The 25,286-nt window shown below is 35.3% G+C and overlaps 2 protein-coding genes across 2 annotated transcripts in view; one reads left to right on the top strand and one right to left on the bottom strand.

Annotated features, from left to right (window-relative positions):
* SLC4A10 (solute carrier family 4 member 10) overlaps positions 1 to 25,286 on the bottom strand; it is a 109,618-nt gene that overhangs the window by 60,737 nt on the left and 23,595 nt on the right. Inside the window, 5 exon segments of the mRNA XM_054699784.1 lie at positions 9,858 to 10,103; positions 10,492 to 10,625; positions 11,208 to 11,382; positions 14,281 to 14,381; positions 23,950 to 24,096. Of these exon segments, the coding sequence (XP_054555759.1) occupies positions 9,858 to 10,103; positions 10,492 to 10,625; positions 11,208 to 11,382; positions 14,281 to 14,381; positions 23,950 to 24,096 (803 nt within the window).
* On the top strand, positions 19,139 to 19,864 carry LOC119254142 (protein DEK-like; the record flags this gene model as incomplete). Its single annotated transcript, XM_037521274.1, has 1 exon — positions 19,139 to 19,864. A coding segment is annotated over exon 1 (726 nt), but the record flags the coding sequence as incomplete, so codon positions are not given.

Here is a 25,286-nt window from a genome sequence, read left to right as displayed (position 1 = left end):
ACATGTCATTGTCAGGCATTGGAGATTGAAGATTAAGGGCACACTTAAAGGAGGTCTATTTGATTGTAAATGATACCTCAATGAATTCTGCTTTAAAACAAGTAATTTGTATGTTAGGTGGGATGGAGGGGCGGAGAGAGAGAGAAAGAGAGAGAAGGGAGGAAGAGAGAAAGAGAAGGGAAGAGAGAGAGCAAAGAGAAACAAATTAATGTAAGATGGGCAAGGAGATCAGTGTGGCTGGAGCAGAGGGGTGAAGAAAAAGAGATAAGAAAGACATCTGGGAACAAACTGCCCAACTTGAAGGTGAGGGGAAGCCACCAGTGGGGACTAAGTGGAGTGACTTTATCTAACTTAAGTTTTAAGAGAATAATTCTGGCTGTTTCATGCATAAATCTGTGGAAAAGCAGGTATAAAATCAGGGACACCAGTTAGAAGACAATTGTAAGAATCTAGATAAGATATTACGGAGGTGAGAAAAAAATAGTAAAAAGTGTCCAAATTATATAAAGAAAGTTATTGTATTTGCTGAGAAATCTAGGTATGTAAGAATGACAGTCATCAAGAACCATATTTGTTTGTTGTTTCAGTATGAACAGTCAAAAGGATAGGATTGCCATTAAAAAGGGAAAGACTTATAAGAGTTTGCTCTTACAATTCCAAGCATACATAGGACTAAATGATAAGCATTTATTCAGAATATTAGTTTGCTAGGGATCCTAAACCAAAAATCCACATACTGGGTGAGTTAAATAACAGATATTTTTTTCAAGTTTTGTAAGCTGGGAATCCAAAATCAAGGTGCCAGCAAGTTTGGTTTTCTCTAAGGCCTCCCTTCTTACCTTGTAAACGTTCACCTTCTTGCTATGTTGTCACATGCTATTTTCATTGCACATGTGCAGCTTGGGGTCTCTCTATATATAAACATTTTCTCTTCTTATAAGGATGCCACCTACATTTGATTGGGAGTTACTCATGAGGCATTATTCAACCTTTGTTGGCTCTTTAAACACCTGTCTTCAAATAAAGTCATATTCTGAGGTACTTAGTGTTAGGGTTTCTCCATAGGAATTTTAGGAGAACACAATTCAGCTCATACCATCTACAGATAGGATGTTAGAGTGAATAGGATCATCTTTCTAACCCCTCCAAACCTGCCTTCATAATTAAAAAGAAAATTCTACCATGGGTACTTCATTTTTTAGATATCAAAAGGGAAAACTTTTGGAAGAAATATGTCTCCTATTAATCATCTTTAAACATGTTCTGATAAATCTTGACAACAACATAATAAAGAGATAAACAATACACAGGAGTGAGTAGAACAGAACTGGCCTAACACAAACTCCATTGAGACTAGCAATGAGCATTTATTTACAGAATATATTCTGTGATGTTTCACATAATATTTGAACAGTCTTGCAAAGAGAATATTATAAAGATTGGGGGGGTGGATTATATATAAAAACTATTTGTCTGCAACTGGGAGCTATAACCATAGGATGTTTTTACAAAGTAAACCTATTCCTTTCCCAGGATTGTATGTTTACTTTTTTCACTAGATGTTTTCCTGTTTGTTAAATAATAAATGTAAAGTGCATACGTTGAACACTATATTATCAAGAATTGCAATTATAAATAGAAAAATATGCTCAGTTAACTGAATCTGGCTAGTTCTATAAATATCTAGTAGGAATAGTACTCAGTGCAATTAACATATTAATTTCCACAGTTAAAGGGAAGTGTTTCTTTTTCTAAAACAAGTTATTAACAATGTCTCTAAGCATTCATTTAGCATGACTAATAATATAAAGTATGTAGCAGTGACACTTAAAATCCAGCAAAGTAGAGATGAATGAATAATGTAGCAGCATTTTACATGAACAAGAATAATTTGCTCAAAATTTCCCAAAAGGAATGGCAGATACCCTGAGTAAAATTATCTAATCATATACAAAGTGCTGCCAACTAGCACTACATTAATCTTAAAGAATGCATGGCAATGTGCCCAGCAGGTAAGATAAAGTTGACTGGCAGAATGAGATCATACAGTCTGGTTGGAAAAAGTAGGTTCTACTCTTCTTTATCTGATTATTGATAAGTCATAACTCATTAACTTGTTCTATAAAACTTAACTGTTCCATAGGAATTCAGTAAAAATAAAGTGAGGGATTTTGAAAAGAAAAATTTTGACTTTCCCTGGAATTAAAATTTTAATTGAGGTTTAGAAACTGATGATATATGATGACATATGATTTGGAGCATCTTTTCATAAGCTTATTTACCATGTATATATTTTCTCTGTGGAGATCTCTGTTAAGGTCTTGGTGCATATTTTTTAAATTATTTTTTTAAAACAATATTTGCTTCCCCCCACCCCCTCAGATTGAGTCCCCATAGAATTTCCTTCCCCAATGGCCTTGGTGCATTTTTAAGATAGGATTGTTGGTTTTATTAATGCTAAATTTTAGAAGTTCTTTGCATATTTTATATAATTCCTTATCAGAAATGTCTTTTGCAAATATACTCTCCCAGTTTGTGGCTTGTATTTTCATCCTCTCACATTTCATTTTATTCAACAGAAATTTTTAATTTTAATGAAGTCCAGCTTATTAACTCTTTTGTGGATTACACTTTTGGGGTTGCATCTAAAAGTCATTGCCAAACCCAAGGTCATCTAGGTTTTCTGCTATGTTTTCTTCTAGGTGTTTATAGCTTTGCATTTTACATTTATGTCTACGATCCACTTTGGGTAGTTTTTCCCACATAGATATTATACATATTTTGTTAGATTTATACTCAACTATTTCTTTGGGGGAGGAGTTGTTAAAATAACAATACTTCTGGTATTGTTTTTTTAAGAACTTTTTTAAAAAAAGATTTATTTATGCATACAAGAGCTTAAAACATTAACTTTCCATAGTTATAACCTAACCTAATATATGCATATTACTGCAATGTCCATGCTGAGAATATTATATTCTACCTTAAAAACTTTCAAATAGATCACTAAATTTAGGTCAAATTAGTAAGCTAAGATAAATGGGGTCAGTAATTCAAAGACTGAAATCTCTGAGAATAGCAATCACATCTCAACAAAGTTAATGCTATATACTTGATATACAGCCACATGACTTGCTGGCATTCATTGCATCCTAAGGAAGAAACTATTAATGCCTACTTAATACTCTCCCTACAATATTGGGTGCTCATGGAAATTTATATTTTCATTGTTTTTTTTTAAAGATTTATTTATTTATGCAAGAACCGGGGTACAGGCCAGATGCACAGGATGGTGAGAGGATTCACCAGAGACAGAGCGGGGAACAGAACAGGCAGACTGACGAAATACACCACTGAGGGGAGCAGCGGGCGTGACAGGAGAGGTCTGCTGTGCCATGTGGACCCTCACCGGCCGGCCGGCCAGGATTGAACTGGCGCTGCAGAGGCTGTGGACAGCTTCACAGCGCAATGCTCAACAGACTGAGCCACCAGGGTAGGCCCTATTTTCATAGCTTTTTGATAACAATGTATGAAAGATAATTCTAATAATCTGTATAACTGTAGTTGCAGAGGAGGAAAATAATAACTAAGCAAATGTTTTGTTGAAGGACAGTTAACAAGGATTTAATGGGTAGTTCCATGTCTCTTTAGACAAAGAAAGATGAAGGACATTAATCTTTTACGCCAGAAGCTCCTTTATCATCAAAATTAGAATTACATTTAAAAGCAGGAAAAGAAAACAAGGGTAACAAGTATTTAGTTTAAGAAAAAAATAAGTTGTGTTGTCAGAAGATCACTTATTAAATATAATTTGTTGGGCTTCTAACATTGCATTTATTTATTTCTAAGATGTCAAATAATCTACTGCCTTGATAACAACCTTGCAAGGGGGAAAATTTTTAAATCAAATGTGCATGTCAGTTGTAAGAAGTATTTTACACAAATGTAAAATGCAAATTATGAAAAAACATATCCATTTATGATATGTTATCAAATAATTTACTTGGTGCAGTGGATAGAAAGATCTGCCTAGTAATCATGGACCTAGCATTATGAAGATTAGTGGAGTTACACATATATTACATATATCTGAAATGTAGATCCTAAATATAACACCTTTCAACATTTTATACCTGAACCAAATATGTGGCAGCACAGTCGCACTCAGTTTGCATATTAGTTTATATATTAGTTATACAGAAATGCAGTTCTATGTTACAATCAGGATAAATTTTTCAAATATATGTAGGATGATATGTGATAAAGTTCAAACAGCACTTTTTATAAATTTAAGTTTTCCTTTTTATTTTGACTGGGGAGTATTAAAAGGCTACTGAGCTATGTGATAACTTTCCTTTCATCATCTCCTCACATCTCTGGTCAACTTTGGGAGTTCTGCTATAGGTTGCAGTCTTGCTTCTCTTTGCTCTTCCAGATGACTTCTCCACCATTTTGGCATCCTGTCGAAGTATTCAGTCAGAACTAGTTTTATGCATCTGAATTTGTACATCATTATCCCTTGTTGCTATAATATCTCAAGTTCATTCAAAACTTTCAGTTGAAATCTTTAAGAGTAGTGTGAAAAGCATTGTAAAAGAGCACAGTTGTCTTTACTTGTCAACCAAGATTGGTCAGATGATGTCAATTATTTTATAATATGTTCAATTAATCATTATACATTGTCACCTATTATAATTATAGCATTATGCTGAGATTATGAGAGCTAAAACTGTTATGTGTTTCCTACTTTAAAGGAGTGTCAAATATAATTGAGCTGAGAAGAATATTTTCCTATGAGTAAAATATCATTGAGTAAAGAACATTTATCCATAAAAGATAACTGTTCTGGGCTATTTCTGGGCTATGTAGAGGCCTGGGTTATGGATAAAAAGAAAGAAATAGGGCAAATGTCCCCAAACAAAAAAAAAAGAAAAGAAAAAACCTTCATATAACCAGTAGTGACATCACTCCAACATTAGCTTGGTAATTGTTGGAATTTATTTAACTGTAGTCTGTTAATAAATTGGAAACTAGAGTAATCATCAGATGCTGCTTTTGCTTTGACCCAAGTAACAGCAGAGTTAATACAACCTTACTCCTTCTTTAGGTAGTCACCATTTATAGTTTTAGATTATTACTATATGTTATATGAAGGAACATTTCATCTTATATAAGCAGATTGCCTATTTCTATTTTTGTCATTTGTTAAAATCAAAGCAACCTAGAAAAAGTTATTTCCACAAACTCATTACTTATTGCTAACTTGACATATTCAGCTTGATCGTCTGGTGTAATGTATATATTCTTGAAACTAAATTGATTATCTTGACATTTGCTCTTGGCACAATGAAAGGAAAGTTTATAGCTTCAAATATAAGGTCTACATATTACCACATTATAAGGTTAGGATGCCAGAGGAACTAGGAGAGTCTAAAAAATTAAGACTTTTTTTTTGTTATTGGTTGGTAAAACTATGATTAAAGGAAATCTGAAATATCGGAGGCTCAAATATAAAGAATATCTGAAATGTAGATCCTAAATATAACTCCTTTCAACATTTTATACCTGAACCAAATATGTGGCAGCACAGTTGCACTCAGTTTGCAGATTGCAATCTAAGATATACTATATCTCAGATGAATATTTGCTAAGACCTTTTCTCATAAAACTCATGAAAAAACAAAAAAAGACAAACCATGTCAGCAGAAAATTTTGGAGGACATGAGTATGATGACACTCAGAAACTGATTAGTGTGAAAGATAAGGGAAAAAAGAAAAAACTACAAAAAGTGTCATGTGGACTTTATGAATGGGAATTTTGTACAAAAGTGTTAGATCATACAATACATTAAAGTGCCATTATTATTAACAATAGCTTGTTTTCTTCCCTTTTTTGCATGACTAAAGGTAAAATAATATAAATACACATTACACGCACAGTAGAAAAGTTGGTTTTGCTTTTTCAAATAGCAAGCAGATGGAACACCTGATCAGGTTCGTGTACACGTCCAGGAACTGAGTGGTACTAGTGAATCGTGGTGTGAAAACTAAAGTGAAGATCAACGCAGCAAGCATGTCTGGTCAGGGCGACATTTCCCAGAGAGATTGTTATTCTCCATGTTTCTCATACGCTCATTTCAATACCAGGCTGTACTAACACCTTACTACCTCTCAGTATGAACCAGTATTTCCAATCCTTTGACCTCCTCATTTTGCTTGAGGAAGGCACTTAGTCAAAGAAACACAATGACTAACACACACGCATGCCTAGCATTTTGATAATTAGGTCTCAGATGCACATTGTGATCATAACACAACTTCATCTTCAACTTGTTTGGGACTTTTTTGAAAAAAGCAAAGATGGAAACATTGAGAAAGTTGCCACTCTCCTCTTGATCACCATGACAAGCAGGAATCATGGATGTGTAAAGCTATTTTTGCTCTCAAATTATCCCCTGAGCATTTGTCTTCCCTAACCCCCCTAATTTGTCTTTATTTCATCACTTTGTGACTGTGGCAGGTTGCAATCACTTGTTTATCCACTCTTTCCCCATCACCTAGAATCACTCTTTCCCATCTCTATTTCCTCCTTTCCTTTCCTATGAAAAATAACCTTTCTAGTGACACCATTGCCTGCTCCAGCAAGCATTGTTTTTCATGTTCTTTGACACTAAAATGGCTGCATACTCTCCCCATTTATTTACTGTTGACTCTTTTATTTTTGGCTCATTGGCTTCTAGTCTTATCTCCCCTCTCCACTCAAGATTATTTCTTAAAGTTCACAACTATCTCTTTTCTTTGATCTGTTTGAGCTCTATACCACTGTCCTCTCGAAAGACTTCTTGATAGGCTGGTCCTTTGCCTTCTACACCCCGATAATATCCATGGCTTTTTTCTTTTTCTGATGCCTCTTTTTTATCTTTTACCTAATGGCTACTTTTTTTTTTAATCCTTTTCCCTTCAAACAGTGACCATTATCCAGGACATAGTCCTTGTTTCTCTGATCTTTTTCTAGACCAGGGGATCTTAAATTGTGTTCCTCAGTCTGAAGTACCTTAAAAGTTGCCATTGAAGGTGAGGGAACAATTTAAATGGTAACGATTGGTGCCTTCTCCACACTTCAAACAGAGTATTTCTACTTTTACCAGTTTTATTTGTTCTGTATTGTTTCCATTGAAGAACTTATTTGTTTTCATCTGGTACTGAAAATTACATCAGATTCCTAAAACCTGATTTTATTTTTTTTTTTTTTTTTTTTTTAATATTAAATTTTATTTTTATACCATACAATTGCAAACGCCCCATTCTGACCCCAATCCTTCCCCTAGTGTCTCTGGTTCATAGTTTTTTTGTTGATTTTGATTTTCACTTTCTTATATTCATTTTCCTGGTCTTATTTAAGTTTTCTAGATTCCTGCTATGAGTGAGACCATCCGGTATTTTTCTTTTCTTTTTGGCTTATTTCGCTGAGCATGATCCCTTCCAGTGCCATCCATGTTGCTGCAAATTGCATGTGTTTATCTTTTTTGAATGCTGAGTAATATTCCATGGTATATATGTACCACATCTTCTTGATCCAGTCATCTATTTTTGGGCATTTGGGTTGTTTCCAAAGCTTAGCTATTGTAAACAGTGCTGCTATAAACATAGGGGTGCAGGTGCTCTTTGGAATTGATGTTTCTGTGTCCTTTGGGTAAATACCTAGGAGAATTGCTGGATCATATGGAAGCTCTATGTTTAGTAGGTCCAGACAGCTCTCCATAGTGGTTGGACCAGTTTGCACTAACAGTGCACAAGAGTTCTTTTTCTCCACATCCTCGCCAACATTTGTTGTTGCTAGTTTTTTTAATATGTGCCATTCTCACTGGTGTGAGATGGTATCTCATGGTAGTTTTGATTTGCATTTCCCTGATTACAAGTGATGTTGAACATTTTTTCATATGTCTGTTGGCCATTTGCATTTCCTCTTCAGAGAAGTTTCTTTTTAGCTCTTCTGTTGACTGGATTATGCTGAGTCTCATCAGCTCTTTGCAGATGTGATCAGTCCTTTATCATTAGTGTTGGGTGCAAAAATGTTCTCCCAGTTGGTGGGGTTTCTCTTTGTTTTTGTTATTGTCTCTTTTGCTGTGCAGAAGCTCTTTAATTTGATGTAGTCCCAGCTGTTTATCTTTCTCTTCACTATCACTGCTTTGGGTGATGTGTCTGTAAAGATGTCTTTGATGTGCAAATCCCGTAGTGTAAAACCTGATTTTAATTTCTTGTTCTGCTGTTATCTATATGACTTTGAATAAATAGTTCATAGCATTAATAAATTTCTTGCATGGAGGCCTATGCCGTTCCTTCCATCTGACCCACTCTCCTGCCTGATTCATCAACACCTTCCTAACTCCCATGGGTTTTGGTCTTGTAAGTTACTTCTTGTAGGAAGTCTTCTTTGATTCAAGTCCTTTTTCATACGGCACCATATCATTCTCTACCAATCCCCTAACACAGCACTTATTTCATTATGGTGTCTGTCTATATTTCCTTCTAAATTGCAAACTTACTAAGGACAGAATATTATTCATGATTTCCCTAGACCTAGCATATTGTCTGGTATGTAGTCAGTTTGAAAATCCAAGTAGAGGTAATTATATATCCTAGCAAGGATATCCAAATTAGGTAGTACTGCTGTCTTTTCCACTAAGGATAAATGAAAAGGCCTGCATCTTTGTAATTCCTCATTCTAATCAAACTGTCCTTCCCATCTGTCTACTTTCTGAGTGTCCCTGGGCTTTCCCTCATTTCTTTCAGAAATTTGTGCACAACATTCTTACTATTTGCTTTTATTTGGAAAGTTATTTTGTATTTCCATTTTGATTTTTCTTGGCCAAAATTAGAAGTACACTGTGTAAACTTATTTCTAAAGACCAAAAAAAGGTAAAAGTGCTAAAAAACCATGTTATTTCAACACTGTCATTAATTAATTTTAACAAAATTGTAATTTGCACTGTTTCTACTTAATTTCAACTTCTAATAGCAGGAAAATACAAATCTTCAAATGATTTGAGACAAAATCTAAGCAAGTTATAAGAAGAGTGTTGGTGGTTGATGTAGAGTTACAACTGCTTTGGAAAGAATACCACATTTCAAATATTCACTGTCTAAATATATATACATAACCTCAAACAAAAAATCTTAAAATTAAATCAAAGAAAATACAAATTTAATGGGCACACATATTCTGCAAAAACAGCCTTAGAGAAATTCTAAACTGACAACATACCAAAATTAGAAAGAGTAGTAAGTCCAGTCCCACCTTTCATCCCATCAGTGATACCTGTGTACTATGTAGTAAGTACCAAAATCAAAATTACATTTCAATTTAGTAATTTTTACTCATGTTTTCATTTTATTTTCAAACATCAAGCTAATGCAATGTAGACCCTATCTGTCTCTTTTAACTCACTGCTCTAAATCTGAAATTTTATATTCCCACTACTTACTTTCTTTGGATTATTTATAGTAAATCAAAAAGGATGTAAAGAAAGATCAAAATCATATGATTCTGATCACACATATTTTGCAAAAACAAAATCCCTGTATAGTAAAATTGACCTTGATTCATTATTTACTTAATAAGGAGTGCCTGAAAAATAAAACTTAAAAAGCTGTTCTTGGCAGAGAATTCAAGTACCAAATGAATGACTGATTAATTAGATGACTTTTAAAATGTTGTTCAACTCTGAATCCAAGATTTAGGTCATGAGTCAATTTAAGGCATTCTATCTGCCGAGGAAGTTTTTAATATTTTTTACAATAATAGTAATATTTGTAAAAAGAAAATCCCCATAGCTAACAGAGGAAACTGTACTTACGAGTATTGTGTCAGCAGTTCCAAATCATTATGCATGTTGATTGGATATGCTTCACTGAGTTCGAACAACTTCTCTAGGGCCTCATAAATGAAAATGATACAAATAAGAGATGCAAAAGCTTCTTCAGTAAATCGGGTGATATAGCAGACAAGGGAACTTGCATCAGTGGCCACAAGTATGATACACAGGGTGGCAGTCCAAAGTCCAATACTAGCTCTTAAAGATAGGTATGACAGCCCATATTCTCTACGAGGAGGAAAAGAACAGTGAAAGAAGGTCATTTAACAGCTTGCCCCCATTTTAAATACTTGGAAATAAGTAATTACAGAAGTGAAAGTAAATAAGCTTCATGTCCTATGAGTAAAGAACTACGTTGTCTAAAGGGAACATCTTAAGTGGACAAATGTGTAAGGGGGTTCTCAGTGCTTAGAACGGAATATGATCATGTATAAATATTACATAATACGACACACAAATCTTTTATTTCTATTTTATTTCCATGGAGGGAGAAAAATGGCAAACTGAATCAAATTCTCTTCCCCCTCTCCATACAAATCTCTAAACATGCTGTTGGGAGAAGAGATACAACAAAGAAATAGAAAGGGGCAAATCACCAAATGTATGTAACACTTACTTGCAAAATTTAAACAAAATCTTTTCAAACACCAAAACTGGTCCTGTACTGCCTAATATAGTGAGAGGCTGTCCACCAAAAAGCGAATAGGCTATCCCCGTCATGGACGCTCCAAAGAGAGATTCAATTGCACTCTGTGTGGAGACATAAATGATTCTATTATCTAAGCTGTACACATAGCCACTTTATAACCAGGGGGAAAATGTTTAAAATATCAGGGTATACTCTTTTTCTTTTGCTATGAGAAGCCTAGCAATCTTGGGTAGGACGTGGGGTAGAGGGAGAAGAAAAGGGGCCAGCAATCAATAGAAAAGGTGGTGAATGGGGATGAGATCTCCACCTTCCTTTTTTTTTTTTTTTTTTTTTTTTTTTGCTTAATAACAGTTTACTTATAATCATAATAAGTCTCTAGATAGAAGCATGACCTATATACATGGGAAATGGAGCGCCTGTGAAGTAAGAACCAGAGCTTCTGAAGCTAGCCTAGAATTAGAGGTCATGGATGTGAACTCAGAACTGTGTGTAAGACTCAGGATTAATTGTTCTGAGATAGTCCACTTGCAGGTTACCAGTTCCACTAGCCATCCAGAAAACTCACATAAAGTGCATCTGCATCAAATCTCCCCTCATAAAGGAATCCAAAATTAACGCTCACTTATCTAACTATGAATCTTAAAATCTGATTTGCAAAGTCTGAAGAAAACCACAATACATACTATACGACCTTCAGTTGCTTCTCCCAGGAGTCCTCCAAATGTGATGACAGGAGACATACACGCGCAGTAGAGAAACAGAAAAGATGCTAAGCACTGCAGGCTGAAAGCATCTCTGAAGTCACTCCAGAAGTATGGAGCTTTTCTTTTGATATCTAAAATAAGTCCCCCAAAAATCCTAAGACAGGGGGGAAAAACACAATAGTGAAATCCGAATATAAAAAAAAACACACAAATCCAAATGCTCATTTGCTTTGTTGCCAGGTCACAGTATATGTTTTCCACCAGCAGAGATGATTATTAAGCTGCTATGTTGTATTCTCATGATCTATTGGGTGGCTTTGCACACTATGTTACCTCTATTTCTAACCACATATTGTGTCAACAACCAAAAATCCCAGGTTCTCTCAAACAAGGTTCAGAGCTGTTTATCAATCAAAATTCAGATAATGAGATTTAGAGTTCACTCTAATTTCTGTACTATTTCCACATCAACCTACTCCTAAGCTCAGGTCTTGATTTTGGTGTGTTTTCTAATGCTTTACATTCCATTTATTGTAGCAGAATGCGAAGGAGACAGGGTAAACTGGCTTTTGTACACTCCAGTACTGAACATCACCCTAGAGAGAAAAAGCAATGTTTAATCATGGCTCCAGTTCCTACCCTGACTGACAGTACAAAGCCTCTGACCAGATAGTGTTCCAGTAAGCAGAGCAATGGCCTGCTGTATGATGGTAATATTTAGCAGAGATAGACAGGTTCCACAGTTGTTTTCATTTTTAGGAAACTACAAGGAGGGCCTAATAACCATCAGTTTTGATTCATTATTGCCTGAACTTATTCCTGTGTTTAACATTCACAAGACAATAATGGCTTTTTTGGTATAAAATCATTTATTTAAAATAAATCCAAAAACCTTATGGAATCAGTTAGAAGAGAATTTGGGAGGGGGGATAGTATTAAATTAAGAGATGCTGCCAAAATTTGATGACTAGATTTTTAAAAATCTATTTAAAATGAGAACATTAATAGCAGGTATTCTCATATAATAATATGCAGACTTAACACTTGACTACTAAAAGTTCCTTGTGTCCATGTTATGAAGATATATCAAAATGAATAAGATTATATTTAAGTTTCCACATGGAAGTTAAAGAACTTTTATATTCCAATATATTGCAAATATTCTGAATGTACTTATGGTATGCAAAATTATTAAACTTTTGTTATTTTCTAAATAGGAATATTCATTTGGCAATCTACGAATCACCTAAAAAATTATTATTCTCTTGAGAAACAAATTACATTTTGCCTTGGAAAATGTACATCTTCAGCATAACTGAAAAAAATGTGGCTATTACTTTTAATTGCCCTGATCTAAACATAATATTAACATATTCATAGCTCTCTCACTATTATGTGAGTGATTGAATCACTATATTTTCCTAGAGATTACCTCTAAGTGAGGGGTATGGAGTAGGAGAGGTTGAAAAGGATGAAATTCCAATTGAAAAAAAGACATTTAAAACAGAGAAGCTTGCAGAGAACCTGTGAAATGCAAACACAAAGATCATCTTATGTTCCTCTACCTGTGTTTGGTAAAATATTGCATATTTTTATTTTGGGGGACATATCTGAATTACTTGTTAACTTGTCAAAGTCACAGTTTAAACTAGATTTAATCTGCTCATCTATTTACTCATTCAAGATTTATACCCCACCTAATCCCAAAAAGAATTTGAGGTGGTTATAAACCGTCAATTAGTAGCTAATATTAATAAGCTTGATAGCACTTTTCATTAGCCCGTTTTTTCTATTTACTTATTTGGGCATACATTAGTCTAAATAGCTGTTATATTACTGTGTAATAACGTGCTTTTAGCAGCAAAAATCTAAGTCCAGAAGTGGGAGGTCATTACAGAGAACAGTGCAAGAGCAGCCCAGATGTACACCGCAGCTCCAGGAGAGCAGATGAGTAATGGATACTTCAAGTCATGTCAGCAACAGAATCTGTGGAAGAACTCTGGAGAAGCGAAGATACCGGATATTGGTGACCTGGGAGGATTTAGGAAGCAGTAAGGAAAAGTGAACTTTGAAAAAAAAAAAACTAAGCTATGTGGCATGTTACACCTGAGAGAGAGAGAAAAATTACCACCAAAAATAAAAAGACAGCATTTGAAAATATGAAAGCAAACAGAAGGAGTAACAATGCTTCCAGTAAAGGGAAAAGGAAAAAATTGTTTGAACCATCTCAAATTATGTATGGAGCCTGAGGAAGACATTAAAGGACATTTCCTCAGAGACAAAACATAAAGGGAAAGAACAAAGGAGAATTAAAATGCAGAGTTGTCAGGAAGTGAAAAGTCAGCTTAGAGGACACAGTGAAAGCAGTACAGGAAATGGCCTTGAGGGGAGAGGAACACCAATCCTGCAGAGCCTTTGCAATTGCCTTCAGTTATAATGGAGGCTATGTGCGCATATTCCCTAAAGAGAGACCCACCCAAGGGTATCTGATTTTCTGCTCACACATTGCTTAGAGAGAGACAAGCTGTCAAAAAACCATAAAGAATCATTTTAAGAAATAAATTGAAGCTTTCATCTCTTCAAAGATGTGTGATTAGAAAAATAAATCATATAGCTCTTTCAAATTACAACCGTAAAGATAAAAAATACTATTATATACATCCTATTTGCATGTAATGAGATAGAGTCTAAAGGACTGAGTCTTGATATTTTTATTTCCATCTTGAACTTGAAGCTTTCAACAAGCTCTTTTGGAAGGGACAACTGACAGTTTTCTTACTCATTAGAAGAATCTGCAAATGCTTTTTATGCACAGCAAAATAAAGACTCGGTTTAAGATAAAATGAAATAGTGTATCCACTGTTCTGGTTTAATAGTAATGACAATCATTAGTAACTACAGAGAAATTGAATTAATTGGCATTTTTATATCCAAAGAGTATTAAAAATATTGGATCTAAACACAACAACTTTTGACAAAGGAAATGGTCTCTCTCTATGTATACATATACAGCATTTAGTTTTGAGGTCCCATACAAGTGCTTTTCACTAACCTTCCAGTTCGCTGGAGTTCAGGTCCACTATGTCCTCCATGGGGCTCTGCTTCCCCATGAGCTGCTGTTCCATTTGGTACAGCAGGGATCTTCCTCTTCTCCTGTAGGAAGATTTTTGGTTTTGATTTTATGTTTCAATCTCACTCATTAAAAACAATAAAGTTTTTCCCTTCACGCAATACGCAGGATGGAACAACCCAGGCTCTGTTACTTATTTGTTGCATGACAAGGACTGTATCTAGCCTCCTAAAGCTTCATTTTCCTCCTCCTTTTACTTGGGTACTAGCAATACCATCAGTGTGGGTGTGTTTCTAGATGCAAACAATAAATGTGAAGAGAAAATAAATAATGTGCTAGGCATTCATTCATTCTTTAAAGTGTTTCTTAAAAGTATTCATTCTTTCAATTATTTATTGAGTGCCCTGTATGTGTCTTTCATTGTTATGGATACTAGAGATGCAAAAGTGAGCAACCAACAAAAGTTTATTATTAGTGGAAATAAACAACAAACCCATAATATCAGATAGAAATAGAGCTATAAGGAAAAATAAAGAAAAGGGGACAAAGAGAGATTAGAGTCAGGGTAGGTTTGGGTGAAAAGGTGTTAGTTATGATAATGTTATATGCTGACAGAATTTTGAAACATAGGCCTCCCTAAAATATACAGATAGGTCTCCCAAGATGTCCAGACAGTCTTACCAAGGCAGGTCACCTTGGACATGTAGCTAAGCTAAGACCCTGCAGATTTCACCAGTACTTAAAACAATATGGTGTTGGAATAAAAACAGAAACAGATCAATGGAATAGAATCAAGAGTCCAAAAATAAACCCACACTTAGACTTACGGACAGTTAATTTATAACAAATGAGCCAACAACATATAGTGAAGAAAGGAAAGTTTCTTCAAGAAATGATGTTGGGAAAACTGGATAGCAACATGGAAAAGAATGAAACTGGATCACTATCTCATAATAAATGGATAAAACACACTGAGTCAGGGAGGTTTTGGGGTACTTCAACAGTAAAATAAACAAAAACAAAAAAAATAGGACTACATCAAACTAAAGTGCTTCTGCAGAGGGAAAGAAGCTATAATTAAAACAAACAAACAAAAAGCACTCTGCCAAATGGGAGAAGATATTTGTACATTATACATTGGGGACTACTATCTAAGATGTACAAAATATGTATACAACTCAACAAAAAGGGAAAACAACCCTAAATGGGCTGAAGAGCTAAATAGAAACTTCCCCAAGAAGACAGTCAAATGGCCAACAGGCACATGAAAAAAATTTTCATTATCACTTATCACAGAAATGCAAATCAAAACCATATGAGATACCACTCGAAACCTATGAGAATGGGATGAGAATGGGACATATTATAAAGACTAGAAACAAGTATTGGTGAAGATATAGAGAAAAAGGAAATTTTATACATTATTGATGGCTATCAAAAACAGTTGGAGATCTCTCAAATTATTAAAAATAAACCTCCATATGATTCAGCAATTCCACTACTAGGTAACTACCCAAAGAACACAGACACTAATTCAAATGGATATATATATTCCTATGCTCATTGTAGCACTATTAATAATAATCAAGTTTTGGAAACAATCTAAGTGTCTAACTAGATGAGTGGATTAAGAAGATGTGGTATATATACACAATTGAATACTACTCAGTAATAAAAAACTTAAATCTTGACATTTGCAACAATATAGATGGAATTGGAAGGGATTATGTTAAGCAAAATAAGTCAAAAGGACAAAGACAAATACCAGATTATTTCATCTGTATGTGGACTACAGAGAAACAAAACAAAGGAACAGACAAAACTAAACCAAAACAAATCCCAGATATCTGAAAACAGAATTGAGGCTACAAGGATGAGGGTGGGGAGCAAACTGGGGAGGGGCACCCAATGAACTAGAGATAAGGACTACTGGGGCTTGGCAGTAGGTGTGGTGTAGAAACAACGTCTGAAGAGGTGTGAACCTGTATCCCCATATTACATACAGTATATAAGCCGAGGTTACTCCAATAAAAGATACTATAATTTTTTTTAAATCACAAAAAAAAGAACTTTCTATAAGAGAAACCTATCTTTATGATAGGACAAGCATGTACATAGAGAATATCTGATTTTTATGAGTCATTCTCTCCTCATTATGAGTCTGCTCCCTTATCCCATGATACCCTAAATCCCGATTCACTAGCTCAAAGATTAAAAAACTTTGGCTGTCATATATATATACCAGAATTTACAACCATGTAAATTTCCTACACATATGTAATTAAATTTGTTCTTTTACTCTTACCAAACCGTCTGATGTTTTGTTAACTCTACCGGCCTGAGAAAACCTAGAGGTATAGGGGAAAATTTACCCTCTGCCTCTACAGTGTGTTCAATAAATATTAACTAATATTATTAGCTATTTTTAAAATGTATTTCCCTCTGATATCTTCCTAGATAACCAAGAAATACTCCACAATATGGTACTTCCAAATACATAGAGATCCCAGAGTATTATAGAAGGAAGCTTCTAATTAAGCGGATGACAAATTAAGTTTTCTGCATGTGTGGTTTTCCCATAGGTCTATTGCACCACTTTTGTCAGTGACAGATTTTAAAAAATAAGAAAACCCTACCTATTGGTGATCTTAGAGCATACCAATATGTTCAAAAGTTCATAAAACCATAATACAGTATTACAAAATAAAAGTTTAATTGGTTCAATTAAAATTTTTACTTAACTGACATTCTAAAATAGAGTAAACATGCAAACACATTCTTCTTGTTTAGTGTAAACATGAACAAAAGTGAATCATTAACTGATGTTTTTCAGGATGGGACATTTAAGGTTTGAAATGCACACAATGTAGCAAAGTTTATTGCTTGATATTTTTAAAAATTTCCCAGGCTCATGAACAGACACAATGAACTGAAGTTCAAAGATAAAAGAGAAGATGTCTGTCAACTGGCAAAGGGACTGCATTTACAGATAAATAACTAGCATACTTTAGCAAAGGGTTTTCAGAGTGACTGTCAATACCCACTTCCCAATCACCCAAGGAAACATTTCTGAGCTTCCACCAGTCTCAGAAAGCAATTTATATGGTTTTCCTCTACTGGATAAGTTAAGTCATTGTTTTACAATGGAAAAAGTTATACACTAATAAAGTAAATGATAACTCATGAAAGATATTAGCTATTCTAAAGTATCCATTTCCTCAAGGAGTTCACCTTATAAGAGGAAAAGGTTACTTGAAAAGAGATATATGAACAGTTGCAATGGATATTCTGAGGAACATATAGAAATTGTTTTTTTGCTCAGAAACAAACAAAATATTTCAATATTTCAAAACAAGCCAATGGGTAACTTATTTGACTACTCAAATTATACAATTGATTAATTTAATAGAGCTCCAATTTATGTCAGATATCAGGTCAGCCACTGTCTACTAGGCTGTGGAGCTTACATTCTAATGATGAAGGCAAACAGACAAGTACATTAATTCTCTAGTGCATTAGATGTGTGTGGGGGGGTAGGATTGACAATTATAAATAGGCAAGATCAGTAAGAACATAATACTTGAGAAAAAAACCTGAAGGAAGTGAGGGAATTAATCAGGTGAGGAAAGATAGCTGGGGAGATATACAGGCAGAAATAACAGTGGGATAGTCTTAAAGCTGGAGTGTATGGCTGGAGGATCTACAGAATAAGGGGCAAGTAGGTCAATATAGTTGAGGAGTAACCAAGGGAGGAAGTGGTTGATGGTGTCTGAGAGGTAGAGAGAGGCTAGACAACACAGCTTTAATACCATTCTGAGTATTTGGCTATTATTCCCAGTGTAATGAGGAACCTTTCCATGTTTTTGCAGAATGGAGTAGCAAGACCTAAAATGCAGTAACTCTGCTCACTGTGTTGAGGCCAGATTCTAGGAATCAAAGGTAGAACAAGGAGAACGTTTGGAAGACTAGTTGATTAATCCAGGAGAAAGGTGATGGTGGCAGGAATGAGGGTAATGGTAGTGGCAATAAAGATTCTCGATCAGGGTAAGGAAGGATGTGCTGAAGCATTGAGGAGAGAATAGAGGTATGCAGTAGTCACTTAAAGAGAATGATTGGAGTAGGGAAGTATAGCATGAGAGCGTGTCAACAGTCAGTGCATGCTTGATGTACATATGTGGTTATAAATTATGTGGGATCAGTCAGTGCAGTCAATGTTTTCCCTCTGCTGCCCTCGGCTGCATCAGTGTAGGTACTGAGGAGCTTCACACAGTGTTGCAGTTTCCACAAACAAGTGAATGGCAGGAGAGCAAAACAAAGAAGCTGAGGATACACACCAGGGAGTGACTATATCACAGTGATTATAACAACAAAGTTCTGAAGAATATTTTCAGGTTATGACTGGTTATTCATCTATTAACTGGAAGGAAAAGTATTAAAAATTCTGCAATCCACATATTTCAAAAGAGTAAAAACCTTGGAAATTATCCCATGAGGGAAAATATTATTTGAATGAGTATAAAATCAGAGGAATTAATATATTTTGATTCATTTTTGCTCCATTTAATAAAGAAAACATAGAAACACAGTTTCATCCAATTATAGCATACATTTAAAAAATACCAATAAAGGCCCCGGTTCCCGCCTCGGGCCTCCCCGACAGCGCGCGGAGCGGGAGTGGGGGGGTGCCTGGTCAGGGCCGCTGGGAGGAGACGGGCGCGAGGTGGGGTTCCCCGCCGGGCCCGGGGGTGTCGGCCTAGTCCCGGGGTGGGGGGGTGCCCCGTCCCGACCGCAGCGAGGCCGGGACGGCTGACCGCCTCCCGCCCGCAGGCTCCCCACCAGCATGTCCGCCGCCGGCCCTGCGGCCGAGGGCGAGGGCGCCCCCGCGCAGCCCGCGGCCGAGAAGGAGCCCGAAATGCCGGACCCCAAAGAGGAAAGTGAGGATGACGACAAGGACGACGACGAGGAGGAGGAGGAGGATGACGAGGAGGAACAAAAAGAAAAGAGTCTCATTGTGGAAGGCAAGAGGGAAAAGAAGAAAGTAGAAAGGTTGACAATGCAAGTCTCTTCTTTACAAAGAGAGCCATTTACAATTGCACAAGGAAAGGGGCAAAAACTTTGTGAAATTGAAAGGATACATTTCTTTCTCAGTAAAAAGAGAAAGAAAACAGAAATTAGAAATCTGCATAAACTGCTTTACAACAGACAGGGCACAGTGTCCTCATTAAAGAAGAATGTGGGTCAGTTCAGTGGCTTTCCATTTGAAAAAGGAAGTATCCAGTATAAAAAGAAGGAAGAAATGTTGAAAAAATTTAGAAATGCCATGTTAAAGAGCATCTGCGAAGTTCTTGATTTGGAGCGATCAGGTGTAAATAGTGAATTGGTGAAGAGGATCTTGAATTTCTTAATGCATCCAAAGCCTTCTGGCAAACCATTACCAAAATCTAAAAAAACTTCTAGCAAAAGCAACAAAAAGGAACGGAACAGTTCTGGAATGGCAAGGAAAACTAAACGAACCAAATGTCCTGAAATTCTGTCATATGAATCTAGCAGTGATGAAGAAGAAGAAATCAAAAAAACCATCCCTTTTATTATTGAAACAAAAAAAAATCAAATATTTGGGAATAAATCTAACAAAAGAGGTAAAGGACCTATACAAAGAAAACTATAAAACACTGTTAAAAGAAATAGAAGAAGACACAAAGAAATGGAAAGACTTCCCCTGCTCATGGATTGGGAGAATAAACATTATTAAAATGGCCATCCTACCAAAAGCAATATACAGATTCAATGCTATTCCAATCAAAATTTCAATGTCATTCTTCAAAGAAATAGAACAATTATTGATGAAATTCATATGGAATCACAAAAAACCCCAAATAGACAAAGCTCTCCTGAAAAAAAAAAAAAAGGGAATGGAGGCATCACACTCCCAGACTTCAAACTATACTACAAAGCCATAATCATCAAAACTGCATGGTATTGGAACAAGAACAGACATACAGACCAATGGAATTGAATAGAAAATCCAGAAATAAACCCACAGATTTATGGTCAACTAATCTTTGACAAAGGAGCAAAGACTATGCATTGGAGCAAAGAAAGTTTGTTCAATAAATGGTGCTGGGAAAACTGGGTCACTACATGCAAAAGAATGAAGCTTGACCACTACCTCACACCATACACAAAAATCAACTCAAAATGGATTAAAGAACTAGACATAAGACCTGAAACCATAAAATACATAGAAGGAAATATAGGCGAAACACTATGTGATATTCACATCAAAGACATCTTTACAGACACATCACCCAAAGCAGTGATAGTGAAGGCAAAGATAAACAGCTGGGACTACATCAAATTAAAGAGCTTCTGCACAGCAAAAGAGACAATAACAAAAACAAAGAGAAACCCCACCAACTGGGAGAACATTTTTGCACAAAACACTAATGATAAAGGACTGATCACAAAAATCTGCAAAGAGCTGATGAGACTCAACAACAACAAAGAAAATAATCCAGTCAAAAAATGGGCAGAAGAGCTAAAAAGAAACTTCTCTGAAGAGGAAATGCAAATGGCCAACAGGCATATGAAAAAATGTTCAACATCACTTGTCATCAGGGAAATGCAAATCAAAAGTACCATGAGATACCATCTTACACCAGTGAGAATGGCACATATTAAAAAAACTAGCAACAACAAATGCTGGCGAGGGTGTGGAGAAAAAGGAACTCTTCTGCACTGTTGGTGGGAGTGCAAACTGGTCCAACCACTATGGAGAGCTGTGTGGAGATTTCTGGACCTACTAAACATAGAGCTTCCATATGATCCAGCAATTCCACTCCTAGGTATTTACCCAAAGGACACAGAAACATCAATTCCAAAGAGCACCTGCACCCCTATGTTTATAGCAGCACTATTTACAATAGCTAAGCTTTGGAAACAGCCCAAATGCCCAAAAATAGATGACTAGATCAAGAAGATGTGGTACATATATACCATGGAATATTACTCAGCATTCAAAAAAGATAAACACATGCAATTTGCAGCAACATGGATGGCGCTGGAAGGGATCATGCTCAGCGAAATAAGCCAGAAAGAAAAAGAAAAATACTGGATGGTCTCACTCATAGCAGGAATCTAGAAAACTTAAATAAGGGACCAGGAAAATGAATAACTATAAGAAAGTGAAAATCAAAATCAACAAAAAACTATGAACCAGAGACACTTTTGGGGGGGTGGGTGGCGGGAGGGGAGGGATTGGGGTCAGAATGGGGGGGCTGCAATTGTATGGGGAATATAAAAATAAAATTTATTATTTAAAAAAATGAAAAAATAAAATCATATGTTTGTGCAAATCCCCCCCAAAAAAATAAAAAATAAATAAAAAATACCAATAAAACTATACTGTACAGCTTTCATAAATAAGAACTGTATAAAATATAGCAAAGATTGCATGGGATAAGATCCTCCCCCAATAGAGCAGTGGCTGTCTATGGAGAGGGAGGAATGAGCAAGAGGTATTCAATTTTATGAAACATACTGTGTCTATTTTTTAATATTTTTTATTAGTTTTTTATTTTTTACATCATTGTTCATTTTTAAACAATATTTGCTTTCTCCCACCCTGTCAGGTGTAGTCCCCATAGAGTTTCCTTCACCAGTGCACCCGTGCACCATCACCTCAGTCCCCTGTGCTCTCCCTCCCTCTCTCCCTCTGATCCCTCTGCTTCCTCCTACAGTATGTCTCTGATTTATAATTGTCTGTTTTTGCTTTGTTGTGTTTTGTACTGCTATTATTTTTTCAAAGGAAATCTGAAGCAAATATCTAGAATGTTCACACCTGTTAAATCTGAAAGTGAGCAAACAATGAATGTTATAATATATTATCAATGTATGAAATATTTCATAATTAAAGGTAAAATATATGTATTATAAAAAATTGAAAATACTAATGTTATAAAGAAGCACAGGGTATAACTCTAATCTAAACTCATATAAAACCGTGCTAATATATGATAGCCAGTACCTACCTAAGGCTATTTGTTTAAAAGTTAAAATTAAAACACAGTACTCAGTTGCCACTGCCAAATTTCTAGGACTCAATAATGAGTTGGATTAATAGAGAACATAGATCTAGGACATTTTTGTCATTGCAAAAAGTTCACACTGATACAGAACATCAGTACAGTTTAAGGCATCTCTTCAAACTCATGCAAACAAATAATAACAGAATCCAGGTCCCTTGATTCTTAATTCAATGTTCTTTCTACTACTGTCTGTCAATACTCAGATTTGAATCACTAATCCTGATTTTAAAGTCTCATAAAAGTAATTTAGACGTAGAGTTATCATGCCCTAACTTGCCTCAAAAATCATCATTTCTCAAAGGCAAGGTGTTTCACAAAATATTCAAATGATGTTGACAAATGACTTTCAAAATCTCACTCTAAATATATTAATATTTTCCAAAATTACATGAGTTAAAGAGTTTCTCATTACATCAGGAAGCATTAAACTGCCTTTTCTAATAAAGGCACATAAAATATTTTAAGTGCAAAGATATAAAAAAGCACAAAAATAAGACAAAATGTAACCCCTAAAATTACGCCCTAAGCTGCTTTTTTTTTTGGTAGTAGATCAACTGAAACTACATGGCTACAGTTACAGAATCACAAAATTATAGTTGTTGAGAAAACAAAAGCAAATAATTTTTTAAATTATGAAATGGCTTCAGAATGAAAATATAGAAATGAAACATCAGTCTACTTTCCTTAACTCGACAATGGGATTGAGATGACCTTTTTAAACACTCATGGTTGAGTGGTACACCTGCTCAGTTGTCTACCTCTGATCAACCAGAAGATCTTCTAAATTCAGGGCTGGGTAATAAAATTAGCCCATCTGTTACTTCAACTAGGACAGTAGAATCAAACCAGCTTGGGCTCCCCAGAGACAAGAGCCAAAGACAAGGCTGAGTAAATGACAACTAGCAGTAGGAATAGTGCTGGCAATAGGAAAAGTGGGCTCAGCAAATGTTTGGCTGCCACTCTCAACTAAGTCATGCCTGCAATAAGAAAATGATGCCTACATAATATCATCAATCTTTCTATCTATCTATCTGGATTGCATAATGAGTAAATGCACATTAGACATTTATGGACACAATTTTTACAATTTTTGTACAATACACCAATAGAAAGGTAATGCAAACATAAGAATGATAACAAAAAGTTCTTCACAATAATAGATGTGATCAGCAGTCACAGGGAGATTCCTATATAATATACTTAGCCAGGACTTTGCATTTTCCTAATACATGCCAATGTCAAAGTGATATATAAGAATACAGAAAAAAATTTTTTCTCAAACCACAATTTATAAATTTATCAAAATTTAATTTTTCTCCAGTATTTACCTTGTAAAATGGATCTATAAATTTTTGAGGGCTATTTGACTTAATAGGGTATCATTAAAACATCAGATTTCTCAGTGAGGTGAAGTGTGTTGGGTAGAGTTAAGGGAGACTTTGTAACTTCATCCTCCTGCCTTAGAGGTTATAATCAATATTTCGATGAGTTAAACTATTTTAGCCATTTATTTGAAAGATAATAAAATCCTGGGGACTTAAAGAATATTTTAAAATATACATACCTGGGAAGGAACATTTTTGGGAGGCTCTATTCGAATGCTTGGATCCCATTCTCCAGGAGGGAGAACAGTTACCTGATCCAGAAATTCATCAATTCCAGACACCAAGTCATTACGATCTTTAGCCTTGTAAGCAACATCATGAAATACCTACAGAAGGAAAAGAAATGTTATTTATAGATTAAAAAGTCATTATAAAAATTTAATATGTTCAGTGTTTTCTTTTCCCAGTTATCTCATATGTGACTATAATAATTTCAATAACTAGCCAGCTTTAACTAAAGAAGTTTTTGATATAAAATAATATAGCTTAGTTTACTCCATAAATGCACACAGATATGTATTTTTCTTAATATGCCAAAGTGAATGTTTAAGTTTCTACAGGCAAGAGAAAGGGAAAGGATAATGAAAGGAAGCTCATAAAAATAGAATTAATGACTCAAGACAGGAATAACTGAAGTGTCGGCAAACCAAACTTTCTGAAAGAAACCATTGCTTAAAAATAGATTAAAAATTTGTAAAATATATTAAAAATTTCAGCAATATTTATACTGTGGCATACATAAACTAAAAATGGTAATTATGCTTTCATTTATAAATAGTAATATTGTTACAAGTTAGTATTTTCTGGACAGGTACCATATCTATAGAGTACAGAAAGTGTATCTGCATTCAAAATGTGAGTTACATTTACACACACACACACACACACACACACAAACACATGTACATGGTAGTCATTTAGGTTACTGACAGATAACTCAGCTTTTCTTCTAGGCCCACGATAGGATAGGACTGCAATGCTTGTCTTCCTTGATATTGGGATTAAGTATATTCTGCTTAGGTGTACATATGTCACTTTCAAATGGAAGTTATAAGAGCCAGTCACCTTTTGTAAAGTAACCAATGTTACTTTAATTTAAAAAGCAAAATTATATGATTTATCTCTAGTAATGCTCAACAAAATGAGAGAAAATAGATTGAGTCAAGATAAGGTATTATTGTGGGATGAGTAGCACATTCAGTTGTTAATTCATTAAAAAATAAAACATTTACTGAACTGAGATCTAGACGTGCTAAATCTGAAGATACTTAAGAAGATGATGGTCGTAAGGAATTGTCAGTACAAGGAGGAAAAAAACAGAGTTTAGTCAACAAGTATTTATTTGAATACCTGACAAAAACAGGAGACATAAATGAGTATTAAAGGGTAGCTGTTCTGGGCCTCCCCTAGTGGCGCAGTGGTTGAGCACTGGGCTGTGAAGCTGCCCGCAGTCTCTGCAGCACCGGTTTGGTCCCCGGGCCGCCAGCAAGGGTCCCACAAGGCATGCAGACCTCTC

Source organism: Talpa occidentalis, unplaced genomic scaffold, assembly GCF_014898055.3.
Source record: "Talpa occidentalis isolate TD23 unplaced genomic scaffold, MPIMG_talOcc4v2.1 talOcc4.3, whole genome shotgun sequence".
NCBI lineage: Eukaryota > Metazoa > Chordata > Mammalia > Eulipotyphla > Talpidae > Talpa > Talpa occidentalis.
Note: the sequence above shows the minus strand (reverse complement) of the source record. Positions and strands in the feature narration are given on the sequence as shown.